The sequence below is a fragment of the Morchella sextelata genome (genome assembly GCF_020137385.1).
Source record: "Morchella sextelata strain SCLS chromosome Unknown scls_23, whole genome shotgun sequence".
In the NCBI taxonomy this organism is placed as follows: domain Eukaryota; kingdom Fungi; phylum Ascomycota; class Pezizomycetes; order Pezizales; family Morchellaceae; genus Morchella; species Morchella sextelata.
Window position 1 is genome coordinate 738547 of NW_025408638.1, and position 27074 is coordinate 765620.

Consider the following 27074-nt stretch of genomic DNA (forward strand, 5'->3'; position numbering starts at 1 on the left):
ATGCATCATTTGGATCATATGATATCATTGGTTTGGCTGCTTACACACCCATTTCCAGGCTCTTCTTCCGACATCATATATCTCCTTACATATGGCTAGGCTGCATACGAAGCTTGAATCGTGATGTGTTCATCTTATTCACATACATGTCGAGCCAAGATATCCGCAACAATAGGTGTTGAGAAAGCCATTAAACTATCTACATCAAGATCTAATTCGCGACTTCCGAGATCGAGAGGGGGGAAGGTTTTGGTATGGGAGTGGAGGGGAGAAAAAGGGCGGAAAAAGAGCTAAACAAGAAAAAGAAGAGGTGAGACCGTCTCTCAACTAACAGTAGCCCTCTCTCCCGTGGACTCACTGGATATACGTCAAATGGATAAAAAAAAGATGATGGAAACAAAACGCATGCAAGTAAACCCCGTAAAAAGATCCGAAGGAAACCAAACAAAAACCTTTAAACCAAAATATATCCGTGCCTCAATGCCACCGCCAAACTAAGATAAAAATGAAGATAAGAAAACACCTTTTACGATTAATTAAAAAAAAAGGAGGGAAAGAAAAAATAACTCCAATCTCCCAGCCCAATCCGCAGATTTATTAGTGCTCCCTCATCAGCGTCGACGCCTCCATAAAAAATTCGCTATAATTCTGACCCGACAAATCCCCAAGCGGGTCATCAAACTGTTCTAACCCTAATAGCTCCGCATCCCAATCATTCTTTGGGATGCTATACTGGCTCCCATTCAGATCCTGCATTTGGCTCATATCAGAAAAGCCAATGGGCGAATACCCCGATGCGGATCCCATCTGATTCGGTGTCGCATGCGAGCTCGGCGTAACACCCTGCGAGCTGGGCGTAACGCCCTGCGAATTATCGGATAAATCCATCGACGCCGGTGACTGCCCATTATCTGAATTGATATTGTTATGATGCGACGAATGCTGACTATTACTATTACTATTGTTCAAGTTATAGTCCGGCAGCATGTTTCCTTTATTTGCACATGCCTCTACAAACAGCCTGACCTCGGGAGCCATGCACTGGCAGACATTTGGCAATTTCCCCTGGAGCTCGTGGACGACACTTGCGGTGGGTGGGCCCATCCGTGCGTGCTGCTCGATCAGCGTCCGTAGGTCGCCCGACATACATGGGCAGTTCTGGGCGAGATCGGGGTTGGCAACGTCGTCTGATACCTCTGGCATCATGGCAGTGCAGCCGTCACAGCCACCGGGATAGATCTCTGGCTGCTAAGCGTTACAGTACATCAGTTGCAACCCGTAAATGATGTTATCTTAGACGCCTGAACTTACCTGGCCCTTCTTGAGGCTGTACGGGAACCTGTTAACATTCTCCGGTGTGTCCATTGAGCCTGTTAGGTCAACGTCTAGCTGGACGAGGAAGGACTCTGTCAATGGGTTCTTTTTTTTCAAGTGGCCCATTGCAGTCAGGAGGAACTGGAGAGATGCGCGGACTTGCTCGTCGCGGGGACGGGATTTCAAGTATTGTACGAAGACGCGGGCAGCAACGTAGAGGCAAAAGGAAATGAATGGGTTCATCTGGAAATTGATACCTTATGAGCCTCCAAATTGTTCCCCAGGCAGGCCGGAGTTTGGAAGATTAGAGACTTACCCCTGATAAGTCGAGATGGCAAACCATCCTCATGATCGACGCAATCTCCGCAGCGGCAGTTATACACCTAATCTTACTATCAGATGATACCGAAGGCGACATTCTGTTCTTATCCGCCTTGAAGATTGCAGCCTGGTGTAAGCAAATGGTTGAGGTGTGGATATTCATATTAGTAAACACAATATTGGCATCGTTCATTCCACTAGGAAGACGGAATTGGGCAGGAAGCGAAAGCTTGATATTTGAAAGAACATTATCCATATTTCTATGGCGTGTCCAGAAAGCGCCGTTAATGTCGCCGTCCGCATCGTCCGCATCAGGCCGATGCAAATGAATGAGGTTTCTTCCAAAAAGACAGGCCATCAAACAGACGCCGCCGTACGGTGATAATTTCGACGCCCCATCAGCCGTCATGGCCTCCTTTAGAGATAAGCCCGGCTCTTGCCGGCCTTGCTCGTACGCCTCCTCCGTTGACGGGAGGTTTGTCAAAATCTACGGAATAATTAGCACTATTGATGAGTAGATCCAGAAAGCCCTGCTCCGCTCACATCTTTCTCCTCTACGGTCATGGGCCAGCCCGTTCCGATACTCGCATACCGATCGATACAGAATGCGACCCAAAACGTCCTTCTGCGTTCCTCCCTCTCGCACCAATCCTTCGGCGCCGGCAAACACTGTTTGACATCCAGACCCACTCCATCAAGCCTGTGCATTCCCATCATCTGCGCCAGCCGCACCGCCCTCCCCGTTGACAGCCACGCTCGTGGGAAATACATTAGCTTAAACTCGTAGCAGGCAATCAAGCTCCATGTCTGCGAGCATGCCACAGATATGATGGCCTCGCCGTGGCCCCGCAGCTCCGTTTCCTCAATGGCTTTGCGCGCACGTTTGTAGAGAGCCTCTTGTCGGTGCGAGTGCTCGTCGGAAACGGATGCGGCCATCGTCCAGATGGCGTACCGCAGGCAAATGGGCGGGCGCTGGGCGGGGCCCATGGCGAGACTGGCGAGGTAGCGGCCTTTATGGATTATTGGCATGCATGGGTGTATCTTATCGAAGTAGGTCCGGTGTCTTTGAAGGTAGGGTGGTCAGTGTATGTGTGTGGACTGTAGGATGGAAGCCCACATACAGCGAATCAATAACCGACTGCTCCGGCAGCGCCTCCTCAAACCCCATCGAAATCAGATCCCACTGTAACTGAGGCTCTTCCAAGATGTTGCTCGGCACGGGCATCGGTATATCTAGCATGCCCGACCCTGCATCAAACGGGCCTTGTCCCGGGGAAGCTCCAACGTAATATCGCTCCGACATATTCAGTATACCGCTGTCACCTCTATTGGGGATACCATTGCCGCCGTAGACCTGAGGAGGGTTGACTAGGTGGGGTACGAAAGAGTTGGTCACTGTCACCGGTGGTTCCGGGGTCGTATTTTCCTTGAGCAATGTTTCTACCTGAGCTTCGGCCGGTGTCAGAACTGAGACAAGACAAACTCAAATCGCCGGGGAGGAGATCATCGAGGTACATAGAGCAACATACCAAGACGGGCTTCTAGCGCTTTGACGTATCCTCTCTTGGGGCCGCTTTTTCGCCTTATCTCGTCGTATGCACTGCAATCACCGCTGTCAACATCCGCACAGCAGTAACAGCTCCTATAAAATCTAAAGCCGCAGAGAAAAACTGAGATAAGCGCACCATTCATGGCCCAACCTCGAACACGTCCCGCAACTAGGCTTTGAGCCATCGCACCGGAGCTTCCTTTTCCTACACACGACACAAGCTATCCTTTTCGGCCTTGGGACTTCCGGCGCCGCCGGGGCCGTCCCACTATTACTGTGATTGTTATCCCCTCCTACAGACGTAGGACTGGCATTATTACTCCCGCTGTTTGAACTGGGTGTTGGCGCAGACATGCTACTCATGTCAGCAAAGTTGTTGAACTCTTCCGAGAAGTCGAAACTGGCGCCGGGGAGCTGGGGGCTAGCGTTCATTCGATCGGGCGGTAGGCCCGGTGGGTAGCTGTGGTTTGAGCTGTTTTGCTTGTTACTTTTTTAATTTTTATTTAGAAATCACTGAAGGGTCTTTTTTTTCTTTCGGCGCGGATAGTTGGATTAGTCCGGGGGAGAGTGGTGGCGGTGGGGTGGGGAGTGGCTGTCAAGTAGGTAATATAGTAGTAATAGTAGCAGTAGAAGGGTAATAGTAGGAGCAGCAGCAGAAGCAGCAGCAGTAGTGTGTGTAGGAGTGTAGCGTCTACTCCACTATTGAACCGTGTAGGCAGGCAGACAGGCAGCTGGGTAGATGGATGGAGCCGGGCTGCTTGCTTCGGTGGTGCTTGGTTTCCTGGCGTGCCGTTCCGGTTGGTTTAAGGTACAGAGGAAGGGTTGCGAGCGGCGACGGGCGAACCTGATGTCGACTCGGGCTTGAGGGTGTCCGAGAGTCCGGGGGTGGAGGGGGGGGGGGGGGGGCAGGACAGGGCAACGCAAGCGAATTCACGCAAACTGAGTCACTGGTGGGTGCACAAAGCGTCTATTGGGACGGTATGGGAGTTTAATGTATGCAATGTAGAGTACGAATACAGGAAGGAGGAGGAGGAGGAAGGAGAGGCAAGGCTAGGAAGGGAAGGGAAAGGAAAGAAGAGGACTCGGGAAGTGGCCCGAGAATTATCAAGAGAGCGAGTGGGTGAGAGATCGAGAGAGAGAGAAGAGGGAGGGGGGGGGGGGGGGGATGCGCGGAGGCGTAAAAGAAGTGAAGGGTTTAGGGAGTGAGAGTGAGAGTGTGAGGAGGGAGGAGGAGCAATGATCGTAATTCTAATCATCCTCTACTGCCTACTACTTACCAGGCCTACATGTAGATAGGTGGAGAGGAAAGAACAGAAAAACTTCTTCTTCTGCAACTATTCCCAACCAGACACAACGAGCAGACGACTCTGGGCGCGCATCGCGGGTTTGGCTGGTGATATGATACTTACCCGCCTACCTGCCTGTCTACATCTTTCCGATGAATCTAGAGTAGGTAGATAGTACCATACATGGAGATAGAGTACTTAACTAGCATTGCATGGCATCATACTCTACCACTCTACTGCGAGGCTGTGTGTTTGAGTGAACGCGCATCCCCCTCTCTGCCTGCCTGCCCTCACTCCAATACCCCCCCCGGTTTGTGGTTGTTAATCGATGAAGGAACATTCTAGATTACAGCGCGGATGGGAAAGTAATTGATCGGGTTTCATCCTGAGGGGGGCATGTTATGTCGCACAGGGGAGAGGGGAGGGGGACGTGGATGGGTGCCCGTTTTATGGTAGGTAGTGTATTTTACCTACCTGCCTACCTTTACTTGCTTTTGCGGAACTGGTTTTGCTTGATTTGATTCAGGGTCCTCTAAATAACTACATAAACTAGTGCGCACTGTCGTGTGGTTGGCTTTCGATCTTAAAACCACCGTCTCAAACAGGTAAATTCAGAATACGTACTCCTCCTCCTCCTTCCTCCCATCGCACGAACAAAAAGAGAAACACACATCCGTCGGTACCGACTGCGCCCCGCAACTTAATAATCCGCTCCCCCCTGTGCCTGGAAGCTTAACCACCGGAGAAGAGAGGGCAGCAGACGGACGGACGGTGTGTACTCACTGTGAGGGCCGGCGTCGGGGAGGGTGTACTCACTACATACATGCGCTACTATACTCACCGCTGTCCGGGGGTGTGGGTTGTTGGTGGGGGCTGGTAGCTATAGGTGGGATTGGTATTGTGCACTGGAGGGGTAGTAGGTAGTGGTAGCGGAGGACAGGACAGGACAGGAGGGGAGAGGGCAGCAGGAGGGGAGTGGACAGGAGGGGAGTGGACAGGAGGGGAAGGGAGAGTAATCAGTGCTGTGCAGATAAAAATGGAGAGTTAAGCACCGACGTTTCTGCGCTGCACTGGCTGCCGAGAAACCCCGGATGGGGATGGATGATGTGGGAGTACTCTAAAGTAGGATGCAGATGCACTCTAGAGTCTACAAGGGGGTTCTGAGTCTTACAGGTTGCGAACCAAACTAGGCGGATGGCATGCATGGCATGGCGGATGGGTGGGTGGATGGGTGAGCTTGCCTTACATGTATGTATATCTGCTACCTTTAATGCTCTACTGTACCAAACATGAACCAACATAATCAACCAAACAAGCTACTCCAACCCACGCCGAGCCAATGTCATGGCATGGGGTTGTCTTGTTCTTGTCCGGTCCGCGCTTACATTATCTCTACTGTACATACAGGTATTGCTTATATAAAAAATTCCCCCTCTTCTTGGGGGAGGGAGGCTACGGGTTTATTCTTTATTCTTATTTTTTTGCTGCAGGGGCATAAAACGAAAGTGGGTGAAAAAAAAGAATAGTAATATATACCTTTTTTTTGAAATAGAGGAAGAAAAAATAGTATATATACAAACGCAGCATGGAGGGAAGGTGGGCGGGGGTAGGGGAGGTGTCTATTTCTTGGCCCTTCTCTTTCCGTGGTTGCGGGGGCGGGGGGTGACGACGTACTTGTTGACCTTCTTGGGTCGGCCTGTGAGGATTTGTTAGTAGTAGTATGAGAGAGGGTGGGGGATAGTAGAGGGAGGGCTCACGAGTCTTGTAGCCGGATTTCGTCTGGAGGGTTGGGTGGTTAGTAGCTGTAGAGAGGTGGTAATGATAGGATTGTAGAGAAAACTTACGGGAATACCCCAAGGCGAGACGGGATGTCTGTTACCCTTACTCTTTCCTCGTCCACCACCGTGAGGATGGTCCGCTGCCCGCCCACGCAGTCAGTAAATCACAGCTTCCACTACTACCACTATCTCCCCAATTGAAGACCCCATAGAAAGACCAGCACATACCCGCATTCATCGCCACACCACGCACCGTCGGCCTGATATTCAACCACCTGCTCCTCCCCGCCTTCCCCAGCTGCCTATGCTGCCACGTCGGATTACTCACGATGCCAATCGTGGCCGGCGCCCACTTACTCACCCTCCTCACCTCGCCGCTCTGCAACTTCAAAATCACCGTCTTCGTCCTCTCGTCCTTACTCACAATACTCGCATACGTCCCCGCGGAGCGGCAAAACACGGCGGGACCCCGCGCCTTCGACCCCACCGCATGCACGATGCTCCCCACCGGCACCATATGCAGCGGCAGACAGTTCCCCTTCCAGCACGTCTTCGCCGCCAAGATACCCGGATCAATCTTGCCGCCCATCTCCTCCATCAGCTCCGGCGGCACGCCGTCCATGTAGCTCTGCACGGTGTCGCCGGCGCGCACGCCGTCGGCGGCCAGGATGTACGTCTTCTTGCCTGAGGCGACGTTGGTGACGAGGGCGATGTGGCCGGAGCGGCCGGGGTCCTTCTCGATGCGGTCGACGAGCTGCGGGCCGGGGTCGAGGCGGTGGAAGTCGACGGTGCGGATGCGGCGGCGGTGCCCACCACCGCGGTGGCGCACCGTCACGCGCCCGCTGTTGTTGCGCCCGCCCTTTGCGTGCCCGATCTTGGCGAAGGTGAGGGGCCGGTAAGGGCCGTATTTCCAGATGTGGTCTTCGACGGGGCGCTTGAGGTGGCGGAGACCGGGGGTGCGGGGCTTGTAGGTGCGCCTGTGTGTGCCCCCATTGTTAGCACAACCCCCATAAATACATAGCATAGCACTATGTCTCTATCATAAAGAGAGAGAAAAACTGTAGTGTAGAACATACATGCGGAAACCCTTCCCCGTGCTACTGCGATCAACGGCCGCAACCATCTGCGAGCGCCACCCCACCTCCTGCGGCGCCTCCTCCTCGACAAGGTCCTCGACGACCTCGAGGGCGGGCGTGGGCGGCTTGCGCGTGCGCACACGGGTGGATGCGAAGCGGAGAGCGGTGCTTGCGAGACCGGGGAGGGCGAGGGGCAGGCGCTGCGTGAGAAGACTGCTGCTCCCTAATGGCTGCTGCCGCAGCAGCAGCCGCGAGAGCGACATTGGCTGGATCATTTTGCGTGGCCTGCGTGTCTCTGACGGTTAGTTTCTACTCAATTGTAAGGCTAGTAGGTGGGGTGGTGTGGTGGGGGGAGTAGTGGGGGGAGGAGAGGCTCAATTGCAGTAGACACTCCTAACAAAACTCTCTCTGCAATCACTCACCAACAGGACCGGTGTGTAGCTCTGTGGCTAGCTGGAGTTCTCTCTCGAGTTGGGATTGCTTTTGAATCCCCAGACGTTTTGCAGTTCGATATCTTCCAATCCTCGAATGTTTCGGCGTGTGTTGCAGCGGTTACCCGGATCGGGCTGTGCGCAGTGAGGCTCTCTGCTCTGCGCGGTGCCGGGATTGGATTGGCTCGCGCGGACGTCGAGCCCTCTTTCTTGTCAAGCGAATCATTCACGGCCAAAGAGAACCGGTCCTGCGTTTTCATGCTGTTTTAATCATTCACCCTCTGTCCATCCATTACTTGCGTCCGATACTCGCAACACTCACTGCGTGCAATCAATGCCCACAATACAATACAGTACATCCAATACATCCACAACATCCAACACAACACCCACCTAGCAGTATACCACAATGCCAAACTTCCACAAAATCAGCGCCCACAGATCCGCCTGTAACCTCCATCCCCTCTCTCCCACCCTCTACGTATGCTCCCACATACCACACCGCTAACACAATCCCGCCCACCCCTCAGGCCTCGCGCTCTACAAAGCCCTCCTAACGCACACCAAGCACCTCCCCTTCTCCAAAGCCATCAAGAAGGACGCGCACACCGCCATCACCAAAGGCTTCCGCAAAGGCCGAACCATCCAAGGCCTCACCAACATCCGCGCCGCCCTCAAGTCCGCCTACGAGGTATCTTCCTTCCTTCCCCCTCCCTCCCTTCCCTCCTTCCCTCCCCCACCACCACCCCACTAATCCCCCACCTAGACCGAAACGCTCTTCCGCCACGCCGCCACCGGCCACCCCACCCACACCCCACACCTCCTGCAGCAACTGCACTCCCACCGCGCCCTCAAGCGGTCCCAAAAAGCACTCTCCACCGCGCCCTCCCGCCCCCCACCCACCTTCCCGCCGCCCACGCCGCCCACCACACGCCTAAAGCGCCTCAAGCGCCTCGCGGCGCAGACCGACCCCGTCGCACGGGAGCGGTGGCAGCGCGGCGCCGCGATCCACCGCCGAGGCATACCAACCATAGGACACTCGTCTACGTTCCCTGTACTACGACGGCCCGGGAGGGAGCAGAGCGTGCGCATGGATATGACGATCAAGCGCAAGATCATCAAGCGGCAGCAGCGGCTGGACTTGGGTGAGGTGCTGGAGGGGCATGTAGTTGTTGCGCGGGACGAGGATGCGTTTGATCGGCTGCTGGGGCTGGAGGATGACGGGGCACGGTTCGGAGGCGAGGCGGACGCGGCGTGGAGGGAGGTGAAGGGGCGGATGAGGGCTGCTGAGGAGCGGGCGGTGGCGCTGACGAGGAGGTTTGAGGAGATTAGTGGGGGGGAGAGGAGGAGGAAGGAGGAGGCCGTGAGGGAGTATAAGAGGGCGAAGAGGCAGAGGTTGAGGCGCGAGAAGAGGGAGAGGGAGGCGAAGGCGGGGGGAAGGTCATAGGTAAGTCATGAATGATAATGGTCAGAGCGGTGTGTGTGCACAGTCACTATTGATCGAGCGATTTAACAAGTCTTTTTTTATTCCATTCTTAGAATGACGAATCCCACCCAACTCCATTTAACCCCTATAGATAGAAAAAGATACCAAACAGGCTCCCACCAGCAATAGCTGCGAGAGCCACCTACATGACAGAGATAAAACCGGAAGAGGAAGAGACAAGAGAAAGAAAGAAGAAAAAGCGGATTTTGCAATGCGACACAACAGATATGAGTCCTAGAGGGGTCGCAAAATAGGTATCGTTGAGAAGAGAGATAGAGAGTTAAGAAAAAAAAGCGAGAAAAAAAAAGAGACGATATAAAGAAATAAAGAAAAACCCCCCAAGAATCAAAAAAAAGAGAAAAATATAAATGTATACCGTGAAAATAAACAGGGTGTCCATTCACAAGGTCATTGCCGCCGGTAACTGCGTGCCTTGCGTGAAATTTGGTACAAGTCGTCGTCCCCTTCATCCTCGTAGCGTTCGTTTCCAACAAGCAGAACTTTTACCGTGTTCCCGAAGCCGACGGCCACTGACCTCTGCCCAATACGACACACGGGACCGGCTGTGCTCACAAGTAACGAATCGTCATTGTTGCCGCCATTCTTGTAGGATAGTGGATATGCTGTGACAACGCCGTCTGCATGCATGGTCCACGCTTCCCACTCGTCCTCGTCCTCGGTACTGGATCTTCTCTGCATCTGCTTGCGTCTGCGTAGACTGTACGCTTGTGATGAGGAAGAGCAGGTATCGTGGTCGTCAGATGATTGGTCCTCCTGGGGAGCCTCTCGCCGCCGGATTCCGGTAACCATGTTCAAGTTTGTTGGTTCCCAGCCTTCAACGTTTTCGAGCCAATGCGTTGTCTCCATGACACTCTCGAAACCGAAGCACTTGCGTTCTCTTCGATCACGCTCAGCTCGTAGACAAACATCCCGCATTTTTCCCCGTGACGAGAAGAAAGTGTGCATAATGAACATGCCTGATTCCTTTTCCGTATAGGCGATGGAGAACGAGAGCACAGCAGGACATCCGCAGTATAGGCACGTTCGTCGTTTAGCATGGAAGGCCCTTAATGAGCTGGACTTGAATTGACCTGTCTGGAATGTTCGAACAACGCTTCCTGCAATCAATATTAGAAAAACTATCCGCATAAACCCGCACTTCTCCGCATTAGCACTACATACCTGACACAAGATCCACAAGATCCACGCTACAGGACCTAGAAACGACAATCATCCCCAGTGCTGACAATGGCAAAACCGTGGTGGCATCGACTCCCGCCTCCAACGACGGATGTGACCAAGGCTGCTCCAATAGATTGAGCTGCCTCGAGTTCCACTCTCCTCCAGACTTTGATGTCACAAAGATTCTCGCTTTTTGGCAGGCTGTGACGATCCTCAACGGGGTTCTTGGCGTGAAAACCCCATGCGACGACGAAACCACCACACCAGTACATATCCGATGTTGGATGCATTGCCCAGTTTTGATGCAGATTTCTGAAAGCCACCCGTTCTGCCTCAGAATAATCAATGATGGTCCCCGGTATACTGCATCTCCATGTTTTGACGACTCGAAGAAAAATGCCGCTGGCTGTTGCCCTGCCAAATCAATCGCTACTGAGCCCTTGAAGGTCGATTCTCCAACATGCCATATCGATATCATCCCTACCCTTGGTGCGATCGCAAGCCACTCTCCTTTTTCGTCCAATGCGATGGCCATTACGGGCCATAGGGAATGCTCGGCGCAGGTCGGGCGAATGATGTCTTTTGACGGAACCTGCCACCTTGTCTTCAACTTCCAGACCACAATCCTCCTATCAAGTCCAACCGATACCACCACCCCTCTTGTTGAAGCCGCGAGCATCACCACATCCAATGAGTGCCCTTCGTACAACGTGTGACAGGTTAATAAAGGTCCTTCGTTCTCTGTTCCACAGTCGCTCATGTCATCTGCGATGTACTTCATGAGAAGATAGTTCATCAAAATCGTCACGCCAGCCACCACTAAAACTATAGTCAAGAGAAATCCCTGGAAGTGTTTGGCGACTGTTTCCAGATCAATCATGCTCGCAAGATTTGGTAACACGCCGGGTATCTTTGATCGATTCGAGCCGCTAATAACGCAAAACATCGGGTTATAAACTTTAGCAACCATCCTATACGCCCCAGGCTTAACAACTCGTATTAATTCTTTGCCGGTAAGTTTATCCTGTAACTTCAGCCAAGATGTGGGTGTTCTAGCCACATTGATTGGCATGGCGGCCACCTGATTTCTGGTCACGTTTTCCGGGCTCCCACTCAGGCTACTCGTGACCATCTCGACCAATGATCTAAATGTGCGTAGGGGGGACTGGTTCTCCAAGAAGTGCATGTTGAGTATCACAAGGAAGCAAATCATCTACAAAGAAATGTTAGCCTTAGATAAAAAAGAGAAAGAAGAAAACAGTTGCAAGAGACGGAAAGTATTACAATCGCCGAGCCAGCAATTCTTGTGCTCACAGGCAGTACACCTTTCAGGATAAGCCCGAGAAATGAATCATTCTCATTAGGTGGATCTTCCCAGGGGTCTTTGTTGTCATGGTCATCATTAAAGCTCATATGATCGAGCGAATCTTGTAATTCAAGACGCCGTACATCAACACTCAAAACAGCTAGAAAGTAGGTCAAGTGCAAGACAAAATCCATAATCAGGGCCACCCCTGCAAATGTGCAAAATTCCCGGACGGCCGGCACAGAAAAATGACCAATGATTAACAACAGGCCAAGATCTGTTCCTACAGCTACCATTGAGAGAAATCCGACCTCGCCGAGAGCAGTAGCTATGCGGTTTGTTGTAGGCTGTTCTGCCGGTGTTTCTAGCACTGCGTTGATGAGACGAAACATGTTCTCTAGCCCAATGACAATAACGACGAACGGAAAGAACTCTCTAAGCAACCGGTTAATACGGGTAAATTAAACAATTTTGTTGAATGTTTAGAACTGAACACGAATCATACCTCGGCACGTGAGACACAGGTACATTGAAGAAGGCCAATATCGTAAAACTGGATATGATAGAAAAGCCTATCTGAAAGCCGTGTTAGCGCTTTTGCTGCCTCCAACTCCGACCTCAAAGAGTAGTTACCTGTGTTAACACAGTGGCAATGAGGCCTAACCTCGATTTCACGGCCCTTAAGCCCCTCAAGGACATGGCGAGATATGCCAAAGTGAAAAAATAGCATCCAGCCAGCATAATATTGTCCAACTTGCTCATTGGTTGAAACCGGAACTACGTGATTCCCCATTGTCAATATCAACATTGCCCTTCCTCCTTGGTTTGAGATAATCGACAAACCTCGTATAAAGTGTTTTTCCTTTCTTTCCCGTCGCTCGGATACACCTGATACCTCTGATGTGTTTCCGCGCCTTTTGCCAAAAGCTCCGCTTGTCGGTCCCATATCTCCCCTGCTGGCGAATCTAGCTGATAAAACAAACTGATAACCAAAGCGTCTGCCCCAACCAACTCCTGGTGATGGAACATCTTCCCGGCAAACACAGATCCCCATCGCAACGTCACATTGGCTGATGAACGGCGACTGAGACCCTGATTTACGGTGCGTAGCAGATTAGGGTCATTCTGAATGGCTTCCAGCGAGCAATTCCAGTATAGCAGAGGCGAGTGTATAAACATGCCATCCTGCATTCTTTCAGAACTCTTATTCCTCTCCCCATCCAATGCCGAGATGCTGGTCGGTTTCGAAATCATCTCATTAAAACATCGCTCCCCCGAGAACGAATTACAAGAAGTTCCCGGCCCCAACAACAGCTGCTGAATCCTCAACGCTTCCTCCAGAACGTCTTTGTTGAGCGCATCCATGTACGACCCCTGCACCCACACCTGCTTGATCCCAATGTCGGGCACCGTGTACGAACTCGAGAAGGGCCTCGCGGAGGTCCAGACATGATGAGGCACGGAAGGCAGTCCGGGAGCTGTTGTTGAGTAGAGAATCGGGAAAGGGTAACATAGCACGACAGCGAACACCACGGAGGTGACAATGGAAACGATCGGGTGCCTGGCTACCGTTTCGCCATGGCGCTGGAAGAATGACCGTAGCGGAGAGGATGTAGAGAGTCGCGGCGGCTCCGCTGTGTGTCTAAATGGCGATATCAGAGCCCAAAACTAAGAGGAGTCAGAGAAGAGAGCTTTTTTTTGCAACACTAACAACGCCAAATAAAAACCAAAAAAACACCCCCGTGTAACGAAGGGAGAGGGGGAAACGAAAAAAGGGAAAGCTGTGAATATATTACCATAAGTAACTTAACGCAGGACAAAAAGAGGCATGAGAATTAGGACACTGTCCGTATTAACGGAGGTGCGCTCTATCAGCGCCGGGTAACAGCTAGCTAGCTTCAGTTGAATTTTTGTTTGTGGGCAGTAAAATAATTGATGGGAGGAAGTTAATGCGGTTGTGACTGGGACAGTTTTAAAGAGACCTTTGCGAAGTAAGGCTGTGGTCAATTCTGCAGATTAAGGTGGTGGTGGGGGGGTGTGTGGTTGTTGAAGGTGACGGTGAAGAAGGCAACGACAACGGTGGGATTTCTATTTTATTCTAGGCTTCTTTTTTCGCCTCTTTTTTTTTTTTTTTTCTTCTTCCCTTTGAATTCTCTTTTTTGAGGGGGGTGTTGGGTTGTTCAGCCCGAGGAAACAAGGTAGTGGTGGTAATAGGGAGAGAGAAGGGGGGGGGTACGTATTGGAGGAGGAACGCCAAAGGTTTAGAAAGTGTAGAGCAAGAAGAGAGTGTGGAGAAAAAGAATAAACCCGAGATGTCTCTCTCTGTATGGATGGATGGAGAAGTAGGTAGGTCCGTAATGTATCATGTAATGTATGTACCCAACAGACTGTAAATAATAATATAATAAGGACAACTATTAAATAGTAGGACCCCAGAAGAAGGCTTCGTTCGGTAGAGAGAACAGAATGGGCTAGGGATGCAATAGGAAGTGCTGGCGCAAAAAAAGGAAAGATGTTGGTTGTATGTGGGCTTTTTTCCTTCCTCAGTCTGTGCGGTACGACCATACGTGATGTGGGTGTATGTAGGGTGTGTATTGGGCTGAACACTGCGTGGTTCTAGAGATACAACAGTACAGTCAGTACCTACAGTATGTGCGGTATGCTCAACTAAAAACCTCGCAGGAAGCAGACAGAACACAGAATTTTGAGGAACGTCTGTCTGTATGTCTGTCTCTGTCTAATGTTTCTCTCTATCTACCCCACCCCACCACCACCATCACCTCCCTCACCTCCATTCTCCCTCTTTCTCTTGAGATCTCTAGACCTCTCTACAACTTCTCTCCAAAAACACCCGGCAATAGACAGAACAAATTTCTCTCTGTCAACCAAGTGCCTACTCACCCGGCGGTCCGAATGAGGCAGTAGAAGCCGCACGGATGCTCAGGCCGACATCGATTTGATCGAACTGAGAAGCAAATCCCCCCCTCCCTCCCACCACCCCCCAACACTTTTTGTTACATACCGGTACTGCAATTACGGTGGTATCGCACATCTATCCTATCTCACCACACAAACAAACAAAATAAATAAACAGTACGACGAGCACCAGTAGCAGCAGCACCAAGAGCAGCAAGACAAGATGATTACAATAGGATCCTCCGCAATCACGAGGAGCACCTCGATGTAGCTACATACATAAAATAAAATGCATACCGACACACCCTACCTACAGCCTACAGACAGACAGACATATAAAACAGCTTTCTTAAGGCCCACGAAATTGCCGAGTGATTGAGAAGAAGGCCGAAGAGATACGTTCAACGACTGCCGTTCCCTGCGAGACTACTACCGGGAGGTAGATACATGTAGGTAGCATGTATGTATGCAGCTTGCCATTTGTACCATTCCGTGCTGCTAGCGCCAACAATTGGAAGCTGCGCCGCGCACCATTAGAGCTTTCAGATGCTGCCGAAAGAAAGAGGTTTCTTGGGAGGCAATCAAGGGGGGGGGGTGAGGGAAACTTGAGTATGTACCTACATGTACCGTAGGGTTGATGAGATACCGATACCTACATGGCCATGATCCTTGTGGTGAGCTGGGTATCCTCCGTACCGAACCAAACCAAGGCACCAGCGGCAGTTTCCGTGACATTCAGGCGCGGCCCGAAGATGTAGGGGCTTGGGGCTCAGGGTAAGGGCTAGTTATCTTGTCTACTGAACCCGTTTATTGCCTTTCTACATGTAGCTAGCCCTTAGATACATGTACTTGTACTTGTATGATGTAGCTTTTCAAACCCCTTCCTCGTACTATCTACATACATACCCGACAGAAGCACATTCATGGTCCCTGTTTCAGGCATGAATCTTGTAATAATGTGGAGACCAGATAGAGATAGCTTATTGTAGTTAACTACAAGCGTCCAATTATTACAAAGAATTTATGCTTGAACCACCAATCCGACATGTCTTGACGTTTCCGCTCATCCGACCTTCAGAAAGCAAAAAAGGCTATGGCTGGCAACTCCAATGTCTCAAGGAAGATTCATCTACCCATAAGTTGTGGTACATAAGCTTCTATGCGGATATAGTAGCATCACGTTCTGATTTTTTCCTTCACCTCATCGGGTTCAGTTGGTTTCTGTTGTTGTGTTTTAGCAGGTTGTAGTGTAGGTAGGAGGTGCCTGTGGGTTTAGGGATAAAACATCAGGCCACTATCAACTCAACCTTCCACGGTTCAAACAATCACTCACCCGCGCCACCCTTACGTACGAAGACTTCCGCACGAGGCAAGAAAAAAAAAACACCTCTCATAACGTACCTACCTACCGCAATTATACCGCGGGGGCGAGCGAGGGAGGGGCATTGAGACAGCGCACGGGGGTACTCTACGGAAACTCTTAATTGGAGACCCTTAAGCTCTCCAACTAAGGGTCCGACGGTCAAAAGTAACAACTTGTATATTTCGAAACTGCAGTACGCCCAGAGATCTCACATGGGGGCATAAGATTTGTTGAAATCTTTCCATCCGTCATCTCAATGTTCATTGGAGGATCTAGCTTGTAATGGAAAATATCGGCGATCTTATCATTTCACTCCGACGACGGTTTGCAGATCCCCGTATGCTCGCTCATAGTCAAGACCGGTGCCCTCCTTTGAGAGTTTTTTCTCTCCTTCTTTTTCTTTTTGAGAACCACGTATCACAAGCAAATCGGTATTTTTGCTTGTTGTTAATAATACAAAAGTTAATAGGTAAATATAAGGAGGGCAAATAAACCACCTCTAAATTAGTAAAAGCTTAGTACATGTCGTCAACAGTTGCTCGAATACGAAAGTTACGAAAGTTTCCATTGAACCGATTGGAGGCCTCTAACAGAGAGAAGCACGCATGCACATGCAATCACTCGGGTACCGCAGACCAAGAGAAGACTGGGGGCGGAAGGGGGAAGACTTACATGAACAAGAAGATATATCCTTGACCACCTGCCAATTTTGTCGTTTTCCTCAGTAAGGACATGTAGTTTTTGTTGATTAGTATGGGGCTACTTGTATCAAAAGGATCATTTCCCTCCATGACAGCGGTTGGGTGGTCCATGCCTGACCATAGCTTGATGTAGCTACATGCTACTCTAGCTTGCTCGCAACCGAGCGCGAACGTCAAACATACTGTACCCCCCACCAACAACCACCGACAGGAGTAAAAAAAAAAAAAGGTCTTGAGCCTCACACCACCCCTCCATCCGGCCCTTCTATCACCTCGGCTTTGAAATAAACGTTCAGTCAATTGATACAAATACCTCACGACATGCCCTCCGCTAATATCTGGATCGCTGCCAGCGATGGTGACATCGTCTCTGTTGGCAGGTTCCTTGCGCAAGACCCCACTGCTGTCAATGCTCATGATGAGAACGGTTGTAAGTCTCTCACTCTCCCCCACCAAATGACTACCACCCCACCACCAATAATAGAATATATATAAAAAAATATTTTCCAATAAGGAAGGAAGAGAAAAAACAATTCATTTATTTACGTTTCAAGGCGATTTTCTAAAATGACCAAAAAGACACCCCGATCCACGCCGCTGTATCATACGGCCACATCTCACTGCTGAAGTCCCTCATCCGCACCCACGGCGGAAACGTCAACGTCGAAGACCACGACGGAGACACCCCTCTATTCGCTGCAGAGACTGTAGAGGTCGCAAAGGTCCTCGTGGAGGAGCTCGGCGCAAATGTGGATCACACGAATAGCTCAGGAATGACTGTATGGGCCACTACTTGAAATTACTCATAAGTGAGGCGACTTTTCTGACTTTTTAGGCTGCGGATTCAATCGAGGAGGACGGATCATTTCCATTAGTGGCTGCCTATCTGCGCGATCGCGAACCCTCCGATCCGGCGATCCCGAAGCCTCCGCCGGGTGTCTCGGTCAACTTGAGTGCAGAGGAGGATGTGAGCGAGTCTCTTCCACCTGTCGATGAGGCGCTGAGACAGCGGATACAAGAGATGGCGTCGCGGCAGAACTTTGAGAGCGAGGAGACGCAAAGGGAGCTCAGAGAGTTGATCACTCAAGCTGTGCAGGAGCATGTCATTGAGCCAGATGCGGCCAGGAACATCAGACAGCGGCAGGATGGAGCTTCTTCGTGAACAATTAAGTTTACGGAGTAGTATATATACAAAAAGAAATAGTGGGAATCATCTTTACGACCAGATGAACAGCAAAAGAAAGAAGTGTGCTTTTTCTCTAACGTGGAAAGAAACCGTGGATCCACCACTCTAAACTTTATTTTACCCATCCGCCAAAATGAAGAGTAAGAAACTGAAAAAATAGAAAAATAAACCACCGCCAGCATCCACGCTCCTCTTATTTTTTCTTCTCCCTTTTTTAGATGGTCAGGGCAGCCTTTGCATCTCTCGACGCTCTGTAGAAGTCTAGAACGGCAGTGTAAACAACCAACAGGATACCTAGAGGGCGTTAGAAAACTACTAGGAGTAAATATTTGCTGGGGTCCACATACCTCCTCCGGGTCCAAGACGGAGCACCTTAGGAATGAAACCCTTGTAAAGGGCTCCAAAACCCTCTTCCCGAGCAACCAATGCTATTGAAGGAAGGGTCCAGTTGTACTTGGGGACAACGCCCTTAACACGAACAGTGTTTTGAATTCGAGACTTGATCACATCCGCACTACACCCAAGTCAGGAACAGCAACAGATAGTACCGCAGTCTAGGGAACATACGGAGTGTTCAACATGGTACCGAAAGTACCACCAATGGATCCAGCAATCAGATCGTTCAACATCTGACCCTTCTTAGTCTCTTGCTTGGGAAGCAAGGATTTGACCTGATGGATGACACCAAAGTAACCAGCGTTCCACACAACGTGTCTCCACAATGTGCTCTCAAGACCATTGTACATGGCCAAAACACCCTCGGCCTTAACGGTCTTCTGAATCACATCGATCATGCCAGTGTATTTGCCCGCAGATGCCTTGTCTTGAAGACGGATCTTGACAAGCTCGAAAGGTACTACAACGAAGGACTCTGTTGCACCAGCGCTAGCACCAGTGAGGACCGACAAAGGCTGGTTCATCTCAGTTACGCCAAAGAGCTTCTTATAAACTTTACCCCATTCATCGTTGGCGGCGAATTTGGTAGCCCTTGAGTCATGTTAAAGCCGATTGGAGGGAAATTCCAGCACTAGTTTGATTTGGAAGTTACCTCTTGGGAGCTTCCATCAAGATGGGAGCTGTGATACCACGGTACAGCCTCGAAAATCTGGTTTCTGATTAGCATATAGAGCTATATACTCATATCTGGAAAAATCATTACCCCTCGTTCTTGACAATCTTGCGGAAGCAGTCGACCATGCCATTGTACCTGTCAGCACCAACAGCGGTATTGTCTTGCAATTGTCTAACGAAGCTTAGCTAGAGAGTCGAGTGATATTTTATGGAAAGGTGTTTCATACACTCGCGTCTTGACAACATCGAGAGGGTACCTGAAGCAAGCAGAGAGTATTAGCAAGAGAAGTAGAAAAGGTTGCGCACAGTGGAAAGAACATACATAGTGAGAATCTAATTCATAGAGTAGATAACTGAGTTAGTTTGGCGATTTCTGCTGTTGCATATCTTCTCATAGCTGTACAGACCTCACTGATTCCCGCAATTGCACCTATTTTCTCGAGTCAGCTTTGCGCAAATTTTCTTGTACAAAAAAAAAGCAATATCAGAAAGAAAAATTGTGGAATTACTCACCGGCCGCGAAGGTCACGGAAAAAGGAATAGGCATATCTTTGGTTGACATTTTGATGATGAGTGGAGAGAGAAAGTTATGGTGTAAAAAGAGTAAGGAAGGAGCAAAAGTTTGGAAGATTGAGAAAGAGTTTTTATTATCGGGACACGAGGGGTTTTAAAGTCACGATTGAAACACCTGGACTGTGGGATTTTTGAGCGACAAGGTGGGGGTGGAGAAAGCCGGGTGACTTCAATAGGTAACTCGGCTATGGATATCTGGGTCTGTATGACAAGATGGAGGCTCAAGCTGCATGCTCCATAAAGGGTTCATGCGACAGCAGAGGGAACTCGGCATGCATCGCACTAGAAGGGACGAGAAGGCCCGTTTCATCTGGAATGGGCAGGAGCGAGAGTGAGAAACATTGGGAAATATAATAATGGACAAATAATAGAATGGGTTTATAAATTATGGTATATTTGGCTTCAAAACTCAAGTAAACATGGGTGAAGCACCAGGCCAGGCCAGAAAATCATCCCGGGAAATTTTCCGGACCCTGAGATTGTGAATCTAGGCTATCTTGTAAGTGGTTATTGCTTGATTGTGGGGTGTTGCTCGCGTCGCGTGCTAGGCAAAACGCGTCTTGATCATCAATTTAGCTCCCGAAAAGAACATCACCAATTTCACAACACCTCAACGTTCAACGTTTGACGTTCGTTTATTTTTCTTTCGCTGCAACTGGTTGCTTTTTTCTCTTTTTAAATTAAATATATCAGTTATTATCCTTACGGCCTTAATTGTTCACCATCTACCAGCTTCACACTCTTCTATACAATGTCTCGAAAGCCTACAACGAGCTTCTTCGATACGGACCATTCCGCGAAAGTACCTCTTCTATCACCCCCGTGCCATTGACATTCAAGCACTGGCCGTATGCATATTTTGTTACTAACTGTACTCAAAGCGTGCCCTACGTTGGAAAAGGAACCCAAACGCTCTACAACAGCGTGATCCTTCATCGCATGCATCTCGAACGAATTCGGCAGCCGGCTCTATTCCAGTTTCCACCGAGACTAAATCTAAGCTAGGAGCTTTCGCGTTCAACAAGCCATTGACGCCAATTAAAGCAGCAACAAAGCCCGGAAATGCACCTGGAGGTGGAGGTGGGAATGACAATGATGACGCAGATTTAGAGGTTTCAAAGAACAACTCAAAAACACCAATCCCGGGGTCTGATGCGATGAAAGAATGTCCCAAAACTCCAGCCCCAAGACTACAGTTATCGGATTTGATAGGAATTGGTGATGAGGGGACCCCCACCCAGGCTCTTCTACAAGCAAGAGATTCGCCCGAGGATCGAATCATGTGGCAAATGTCGCCTCGGGGGACACCAAATGGTGCTTCACAAACAACACCTGCGCCAAAGAAAGGCAGACGGGGCAAGAAGCGAACTGCATCGCCGAATGTTGTAACTCCTATTGGAAAGAAACGTGGAGAGACATTCAACCTTCAGCGGTTGGGCGTTCTTAAAACACCTTTGGCAGATCCAGCAATGCAATTGTGGAGCAAATATTCGACTACTGGTAACTCAAGCGGTTCAAACCCCGACGCCAATCCAGCCGCACGATTATTTGGGGCTGAAGGGACGAACCAATCTCCTCTGGGATTGAGAAGGGCGTATAGTTGCGGGCCGGACTGGCCGCAAACGCGGTTAAAGAGGAGGAGAATAGTCTCATCCGAAGATATCTCTGAGCTAGATGAGGTCCCTGAAGGGCCTACTGGGAGCGAAGGAGAGCCTGGAAATCGTGCACCCGGACCGTCGAGATTGTCGAGGGTTAGTCGATTGGTAGATAAGGTGAAGGAAACGCTAGAGAAACCCTCCTCAATGCCAAACATACTATCCTCTTCACCATTACACGAAAATTCTCTTGATGGTACTTCCTCTCCAATTCGTCGGGGAGGGGGTGGGAGGACATATACGATCAATCCTCAAGCCGAAGAGAGCGATGACGAGGGCGACGACGGCGACGGCGACGGTGATGGTGACGATAATAGTAATGATAAGGAAGAGGGGCATATCGCTAGCTCTGACTCCGAAGACTTTGGAGATTTTGATGACGATGATATTGATATGATGATGCTGGATAAGGCGGAAGAGCTCGCAGAAAACAGCACAGGCGCGCATCAGACCATGGCTTCCTTAGCAGGAGACCCTGTCGTAGAGCCGGAGCTACCTTCAGGAAAGAGACAGCAGATTCTGACTCCTGTTAAGAAAAGGATAGTAGAAGAAGAGGATGAGGATGAATTCGGCGATGACGACGATGACGAGTTTGCGGCTGGTGTCGAAAACCTCATCTCGAAATATGAAACCCAAACGACTGTAAATAATCCAAACACATCAAGCCCTGATCAACAACGCCAACTCTTTCAATCACGGGCCGAATATCACAAAACTGCAACTGAGATTGCAGCATCCCAGGTCCTGGAGGAGTTTGGTGATATTGATTTTGATGAGTGGAATGACGAAGAACTGGAACTATCTAATGGCCTGGTGCGTCATGTCTCCCCAATCGTGTTTCGTTGGGCGTCTAATGATTTCAAGAAAGATTTAAAACCAAAAAGCATAAGAAGGTATCTAGTTCTTGAGATTTCCCTGGGAAGCTGGATATGGAAAAATAATGCAGACCGGGAAGAGAAGGTTTCCCGCACTTTCCAAATCCTATATATTCAAGAGTCTAAATCATTTAGGTATTGAGAGTGAAAGCCGAAAAAGAGAAAGTTGAGTGCATCATCAAACTTCGCGAGAACTGGTATGATACGATCGTGGTTGAAGGTGATCATCTACATTTAATCGGGTCATTTGATTCATCCCGTACATGTATCGTCGACAACGCCCACAACATGATCATTTTGCATCCCGACTTTCTCGTTTCATGTACAGTGGTAGCAGACTCTTTCAGCTGTGTTCGGAAATCGGTCATGCAGGATCGTGTAAAAGCAGCAGGGGATGTCAGCAGGCCGCTAGTGTACGGAAATATTCTACACGCCTTATTTCAGGCGGCGTTAATGGCAAATGATTTTTCAACTGTTTATCTGAATGAGGTTATAGATAAACTCGTTGTTGAGCATGTTGAAAGCCTTTATGTTCTCCACGAGGAAATACCTGTTGCGACGAAATATGTGAGGTCGAAGTCCTGGTTAATACAGGATTGGGCAAAAACATTTGTGGCACTGAAGCCAAAGGTATAGAATTATTGACTCCCTTGATAACCAGAGCAAAACTAATAGTCCTATAGAATAATGCCACAGTAACAGATCACCGTGGTAAAAGTGCTCCTATTGTTGCCGTAAACAAGTTGCTTGATATTGAGGAACATATTTGGTCGCCCATGTATGGACTCAAGGGTAATATTGATGCGACAATTCAATCCACAATCATCGATAGTAACGGTGAAAAGACCTTGACAATCCCTCTAGAGCTAAAGAGTGGGAAAAATTCAAGCTCGACTATGCACAGGGCACAGACTATGCTCTATACCCTCCTGATGTCAGACCGTTACGGTTCGTATCAAGCATTTCTCCGTCTTTATTAGAAGCTTAGCTGATCTATTGATGACAGACATCGATGTGGCGTGCGGGATGTTGTATTACATTGAGAGAGCAGAGATGATTCGTGTCCCGGCAATTCGAGACGAGTTACGCGGGATGATCATTGGTCGTAATGAAATTGCTAGCTACAGCCGTAATCGTACAGCTCTTCCTGAAATGCTACGCAATAAAAATGCATGCGAAAGATGCTACGCCAAAACACCATGTTTCATTTATCACAAGGTAATTTTATATTCTAAGAACTTTTAATAACCACATGCTGATTTTAGTAGCTCTTGGAAGATGGAACCCCTGAAACCAGTGGTGCTGAAAAGGCCTTCACAGAAATGACCCATTACCTTGGCAATTCTGACGCAAAATTCTTCAAACATTGGGACACTCTATTATCTAAAGAAGAAAAGGATCTATTCCGTTTCCGTAGGGAGCTTTGGGGGATGATCAGCTCTGAAAGAGAAGCTGTAGGAAGATGTTTTGGAAACCTTGTGATCGAGCCTGGCTCGGTTTCGGTGAACGAATCCTCCGGAAAGATTACCAAGTACACGTACTCATTCAACAAGAAGACCAACGACCCCACACTTACCTTTCTGGATTCCCAGATCAGTCTTGGTGAGCCAATCGTGATTTCTGACGAGAAGAGTCACTATGCGTTGGCATTGGGATATGTCACCGATATCAGAAGCCATAAAATTACGGTGCAGGTTGATAGGAGACTTCATAATGCTAGGACGAGAGAGCCAGGATTTGACAGTAAAAAGAATCAGGTCTTTGCAGGGATTATGGAGGTTACGAAGGACGGAAAGAATGATCAGAAGCCGCTGGATGCTTGGTTATTACAGGCTCAAGACGAGGAAATGCTGTTTAGGCTAGACAAAGACGAATTTAGTAACGGCATGGCTACCGTGAGGAATAATCTTATACAGATGATGGTGACAACCCCAGTAGAAAAGTATCGGAGATTGATTATCGACCTTGAGACGCCAAAGTTCAAGGATTCTCCAACAGCATATACCTTAGAAAACGCTGAAAGCTTGAACGGGGACCAACGAAAAGCGATTGAGAAAGTTATGACCGGTATGTTTAAGTTTCCTGTTGCAATTAGATACTATTGCTGATTTAACAGCTCATGATTATGCGCTTGTGTTGGGAATGCCTGGAACGGGAAAGACGACAACTATTGCACACATCATAAGAGCCCTGGTAAACCAGGGAAAAAGTGTACTTTTGACTTCGTACACCCACACGGCTGTTGATAACATTCTCCTAAAGATTCGGAACGACAACATTGATATCTTGCGAATAGGCTCAGGGGCTAAGATCCATCCATTGGTAAAAGGATTTGCTCAGCTAGCAGAGACCCCGAGGAAAACATTTAAGGAAATCCATGATGCTTTCCACAAGCCAAAGGTCGTGGCAACAACGTGTTTGGGTATTAACCAGTAAGTTGATTTCTATCTTGTCCAATATCTCTAGGCACTAGCATCTAACATCATTTCAGCACTATCTTCAATGAAAGAAAATTCGACTATTGTATAGTGGACGAAGCCTCTCAGATCACCTTGCCCGTCTGCTTGGGACCTATCCGCATGGCTACTACTTTCATCCTTGTTGGTGATCACTATCAATTACCACCGCTCGTAAGGAATCCGGAGGCTCGAGAAGGAGGTTTAGATATCAGTCTATTCAAGCTCTTATGCGAAGCACATCCGCAGGCAGTTGTCAACCTAGAACACCAGTACAGGATGTGTAAAGAGATCATGACTCTGTCAAATGAACTCATTTATAACGGAATGCTTAAGTGCGGGAATGAGCAGGTTGCGAACAAGAAGCTTGAAATTCCGAGTATTAAAGGACTTGATAGACTCCACTCCCAGTCAAAAACATGTACTGGCAGTCCTTGCTGGATTCGTGATTTGTTGAGCGAGAAGTATGGCGTTTAATACCGAGTGATTGATTATGATTGCTAACCTTCCGTGTCTTCAAGTGTGAAAGCATGTTTCATCAATACTGATACCGTCCCCGCTCGTGAAGAGCGTCGAGGTGATCGAATCAATAATCCTGTTGAAGCTGAGCTTGCATTTCAGCTCGTCGAAGGGCTTATTACAACTGGAATCGATCCTTCCTCCATTGGTGTTATATCCGTCTATCGTTCTCAAATCAAAATCATCCAGAACCTCCTCCGCAGTCGGCCTACTGTCGAAATGCACACTGCAGACAAATTTCAAGGCCGCGACAAAGAAGTGGTTATCATCTCACTTGTTCGCTCAAACGATGACCAGAATGTTGGCGAGTTGCTACGAGATTGGAGGAGGATCAATGTCGCGTTTACGAGGGCCAAGACAAAGTTAATAATTTTGGGGAGTAAGACAACATTGAGCACCAATGAGCTATTGGCCAGCTTTGTGGGGTTGATGGAAAGGAATAAATGGGTGTACGATCTACCGGCAGAGGCGCAGGCAGGTCATATCATGCCCATACTCCAAACGCAGTCCCAATCTCAGAGACAGGAAAACCGCGGAGGTGCTTCTGGAAGTGCTTCTGAAGGGGGAGCGGCGAAGTTGGTGAAGGTTATTAATGGGAAAAAAAATATTACGTCGAGGGCAGACTTCTTGGGAAATAGGCCAATTTTGAGGGATGTCGTTAATGAGATGGTCTAATTTCATTTTTGAACTATTTTGTGTGCTGGTTTGTTTATATTCTTCTTCTTCTTCTTCTTCTTCTTTTCTTTTTGAAACCTGTAACATTGGATGTTCTTATGTGCGGCCGTGGTGTAATATTTATTGGAGGGGGTAATATTTATTAGAAGGTAATTTTGGGGGGGGGGGGGGCGTGCGGTTTTTGAACGATTATGGATTATGCGTTGTAGATCTGGGGTTCTGAAAACAAAACCTCAAGCCTGTATATTAGTATGTATTATTGGAGGACACGTAGAGTGTACTCGTGTACGATGATGAGTATGCAAATGATAAATTAGTTATTGGTCTCCGTTAATCATATACCACTTATCTTCTACATTACCTCTACGGTGTACAATGTGCATAACTCCTCACGGAATTCTTACTGATCTTGTGCGCTTTGTATATGCCCGAGACAAAACGACATCTATACACGATAGGGGGGTTATGCTAGGATAAGAGAGAGCACCGAAGCGGCAGTACGTTGTTTTTTTGATAAAAATATGACACTCCGGGTTGGAGCCCCCCCGTCCCCGCGTGTATCCATCCGCCTGGTTGGCCGGTCGACATCTTAGTGGGTATACCAAAATATACTTTTCCCCCTCTCTGCCCCGCGCCTACCACCTCTCCCACTAAAGGATCTCTACGTGACTAGTACTAACGGTCTACGGTTGTAGTTAATAACGACACCCGCTGACCGCAGAGAGGAAGTAGATAACGGGTATGCTTATCTCCCAAATTTATGCTGCAACTTTCCTGGATCATAGTAGGGCCATTCTCCATTTCTAGATATCCCACCAGAATATGAGCGGTTCTCCACGCCTCACTCCTCTAGCTAGAGCTGACATATATGCAAGATGATGGGTCTATGCCTGCCGAGGGTAGGCCATGTTAGGTACTTGGTACCACAGGCACATCAAGTCAAGGAGGGTAGTAGGTGTCTTGGGTTACATTGGACTATTTAGGTCTGTGCAGAGGCATATTGCCAGCTCAAGACAAGGCATAGAAATAGCGTAGGCTCCACACGCCCCGAAGACGCATGCCAGATCATTGAATCTTCATAAATTCAGGCTCCCATTGAGGCTGTGGTAACTCAAGGACCCCATTCATTACTTAATTATTCCCTGGAGGAGGACCGTACAACACATACACGTAATCCTTGAGAAAGAATAAAAGATGAGCCCCCATGAAATGTTGGATATTGCTCTTGAGTACGGTCAGGATTTTGGACTACAATGAGTAGAAGAACTACACATCGTTGGTCATTTGGGGAAAGCTTGCTAGAAATCCAAGCATGCACATTTACGCTAAGAAACATCCATCGCTATCAGAGGAGT

At 48.9% G+C, this 27074-nt stretch overlaps 7 protein-coding genes across 7 annotated transcripts; 3 read left to right on the top strand and 4 right to left on the bottom strand.

Annotated features, from left to right (window-relative positions):
* Positions 1-597: 597 nt before the first annotated feature.
* On the bottom strand, positions 598-3616 carry H6S33_007430 (uncharacterized protein; the record flags this gene model as incomplete). Its single annotated transcript, XM_044838778.1, has 7 exons — positions 598-1248; positions 1312-1557; positions 1631-2122; positions 2179-2698; positions 2757-3084; positions 3165-3235; positions 3321-3616. The coding sequence occupies 7 exons, from the start codon at positions 3614-3616 to the stop codon at positions 598-600; spliced, it is 2604 nt and encodes an 867-aa protein (XP_044688966.1).
* Positions 3617-6089: 2473 nt separating this feature from the next.
* On the bottom strand, positions 6090-7587 carry H6S33_007431 (uncharacterized protein; the record flags this gene model as incomplete). The annotated part of the gene is made up of 5 exons (XM_044838779.1): positions 6090-6166; positions 6228-6249; positions 6315-6388; positions 6477-7225; positions 7325-7587. The coding sequence occupies 5 exons, from the start codon at positions 7585-7587 to the stop codon at positions 6090-6092; spliced, it is 1185 nt and encodes a 394-aa protein (XP_044688967.1).
* A 577-nt stretch (positions 7588-8164) lies between these two features.
* On the top strand, positions 8165-9202 carry H6S33_007432 (uncharacterized protein; the record flags this gene model as incomplete). Its single annotated transcript, XM_044838780.1, has 3 exons — positions 8165-8204; positions 8286-8446; positions 8522-9202. The coding sequence occupies 3 exons, from the start codon at positions 8165-8167 to the stop codon at positions 9200-9202; spliced, it is 882 nt and encodes a 293-aa protein (XP_044688968.1).
* A 447-nt stretch (positions 9203-9649) lies between these two features.
* Positions 9650-13094, bottom strand: H6S33_007433 (uncharacterized protein; the record flags this gene model as incomplete). The annotated part of the gene is made up of 6 exons (XM_044838781.1): positions 9650-10359; positions 10424-11636; positions 11708-12164; positions 12235-12305; positions 12363-12506; positions 12573-13094. The coding sequence occupies 6 exons, from the start codon at positions 13092-13094 to the stop codon at positions 9650-9652; spliced, it is 3117 nt and encodes a 1038-aa protein (XP_044688969.1).
* A 3936-nt stretch (positions 13095-17030) lies between these two features.
* On the top strand, positions 17031-17871 carry H6S33_007434 (uncharacterized protein; the record flags this gene model as incomplete). The annotated part of the gene is made up of 3 exons (XM_044838782.1): positions 17031-17139; positions 17289-17488; positions 17545-17871. The coding sequence occupies 3 exons, from the start codon at positions 17031-17033 to the stop codon at positions 17869-17871; spliced, it is 636 nt and encodes a 211-aa protein (XP_044688970.1).
* A 238-nt stretch (positions 17872-18109) lies between these two features.
* Positions 18110-19528, bottom strand: H6S33_007435 (uncharacterized protein; the record flags this gene model as incomplete). The annotated part of the gene is made up of 9 exons (XM_044838784.1): positions 18110-18189; positions 18243-18409; positions 18463-18882; positions 18944-19000; positions 19055-19138; positions 19194-19223; positions 19289-19299; positions 19374-19396; positions 19480-19528. The coding sequence occupies 9 exons, from the start codon at positions 19526-19528 to the stop codon at positions 18110-18112; spliced, it is 921 nt and encodes a 306-aa protein (XP_044688971.1).
* Positions 19529-20290: 762 nt separating this feature from the next.
* H6S33_007436 (uncharacterized protein) lies at positions 20291-25719 on the top strand (the record flags this gene model as incomplete). The annotated part of the gene is made up of 10 exons (XM_044838785.1): positions 20291-20341; positions 20421-22007; positions 22059-22154; positions 22205-22699; positions 22753-23017; positions 23076-23287; positions 23338-24136; positions 24186-24501; positions 24561-24989; positions 25047-25719. 10 exons carry the CDS (start codon positions 20291-20293, stop codon positions 25717-25719), a joined length of 4923 nt encoding a protein of 1640 aa, XP_044688972.1.
* Positions 25720-27074: the final 1355 nt, after the last annotated feature.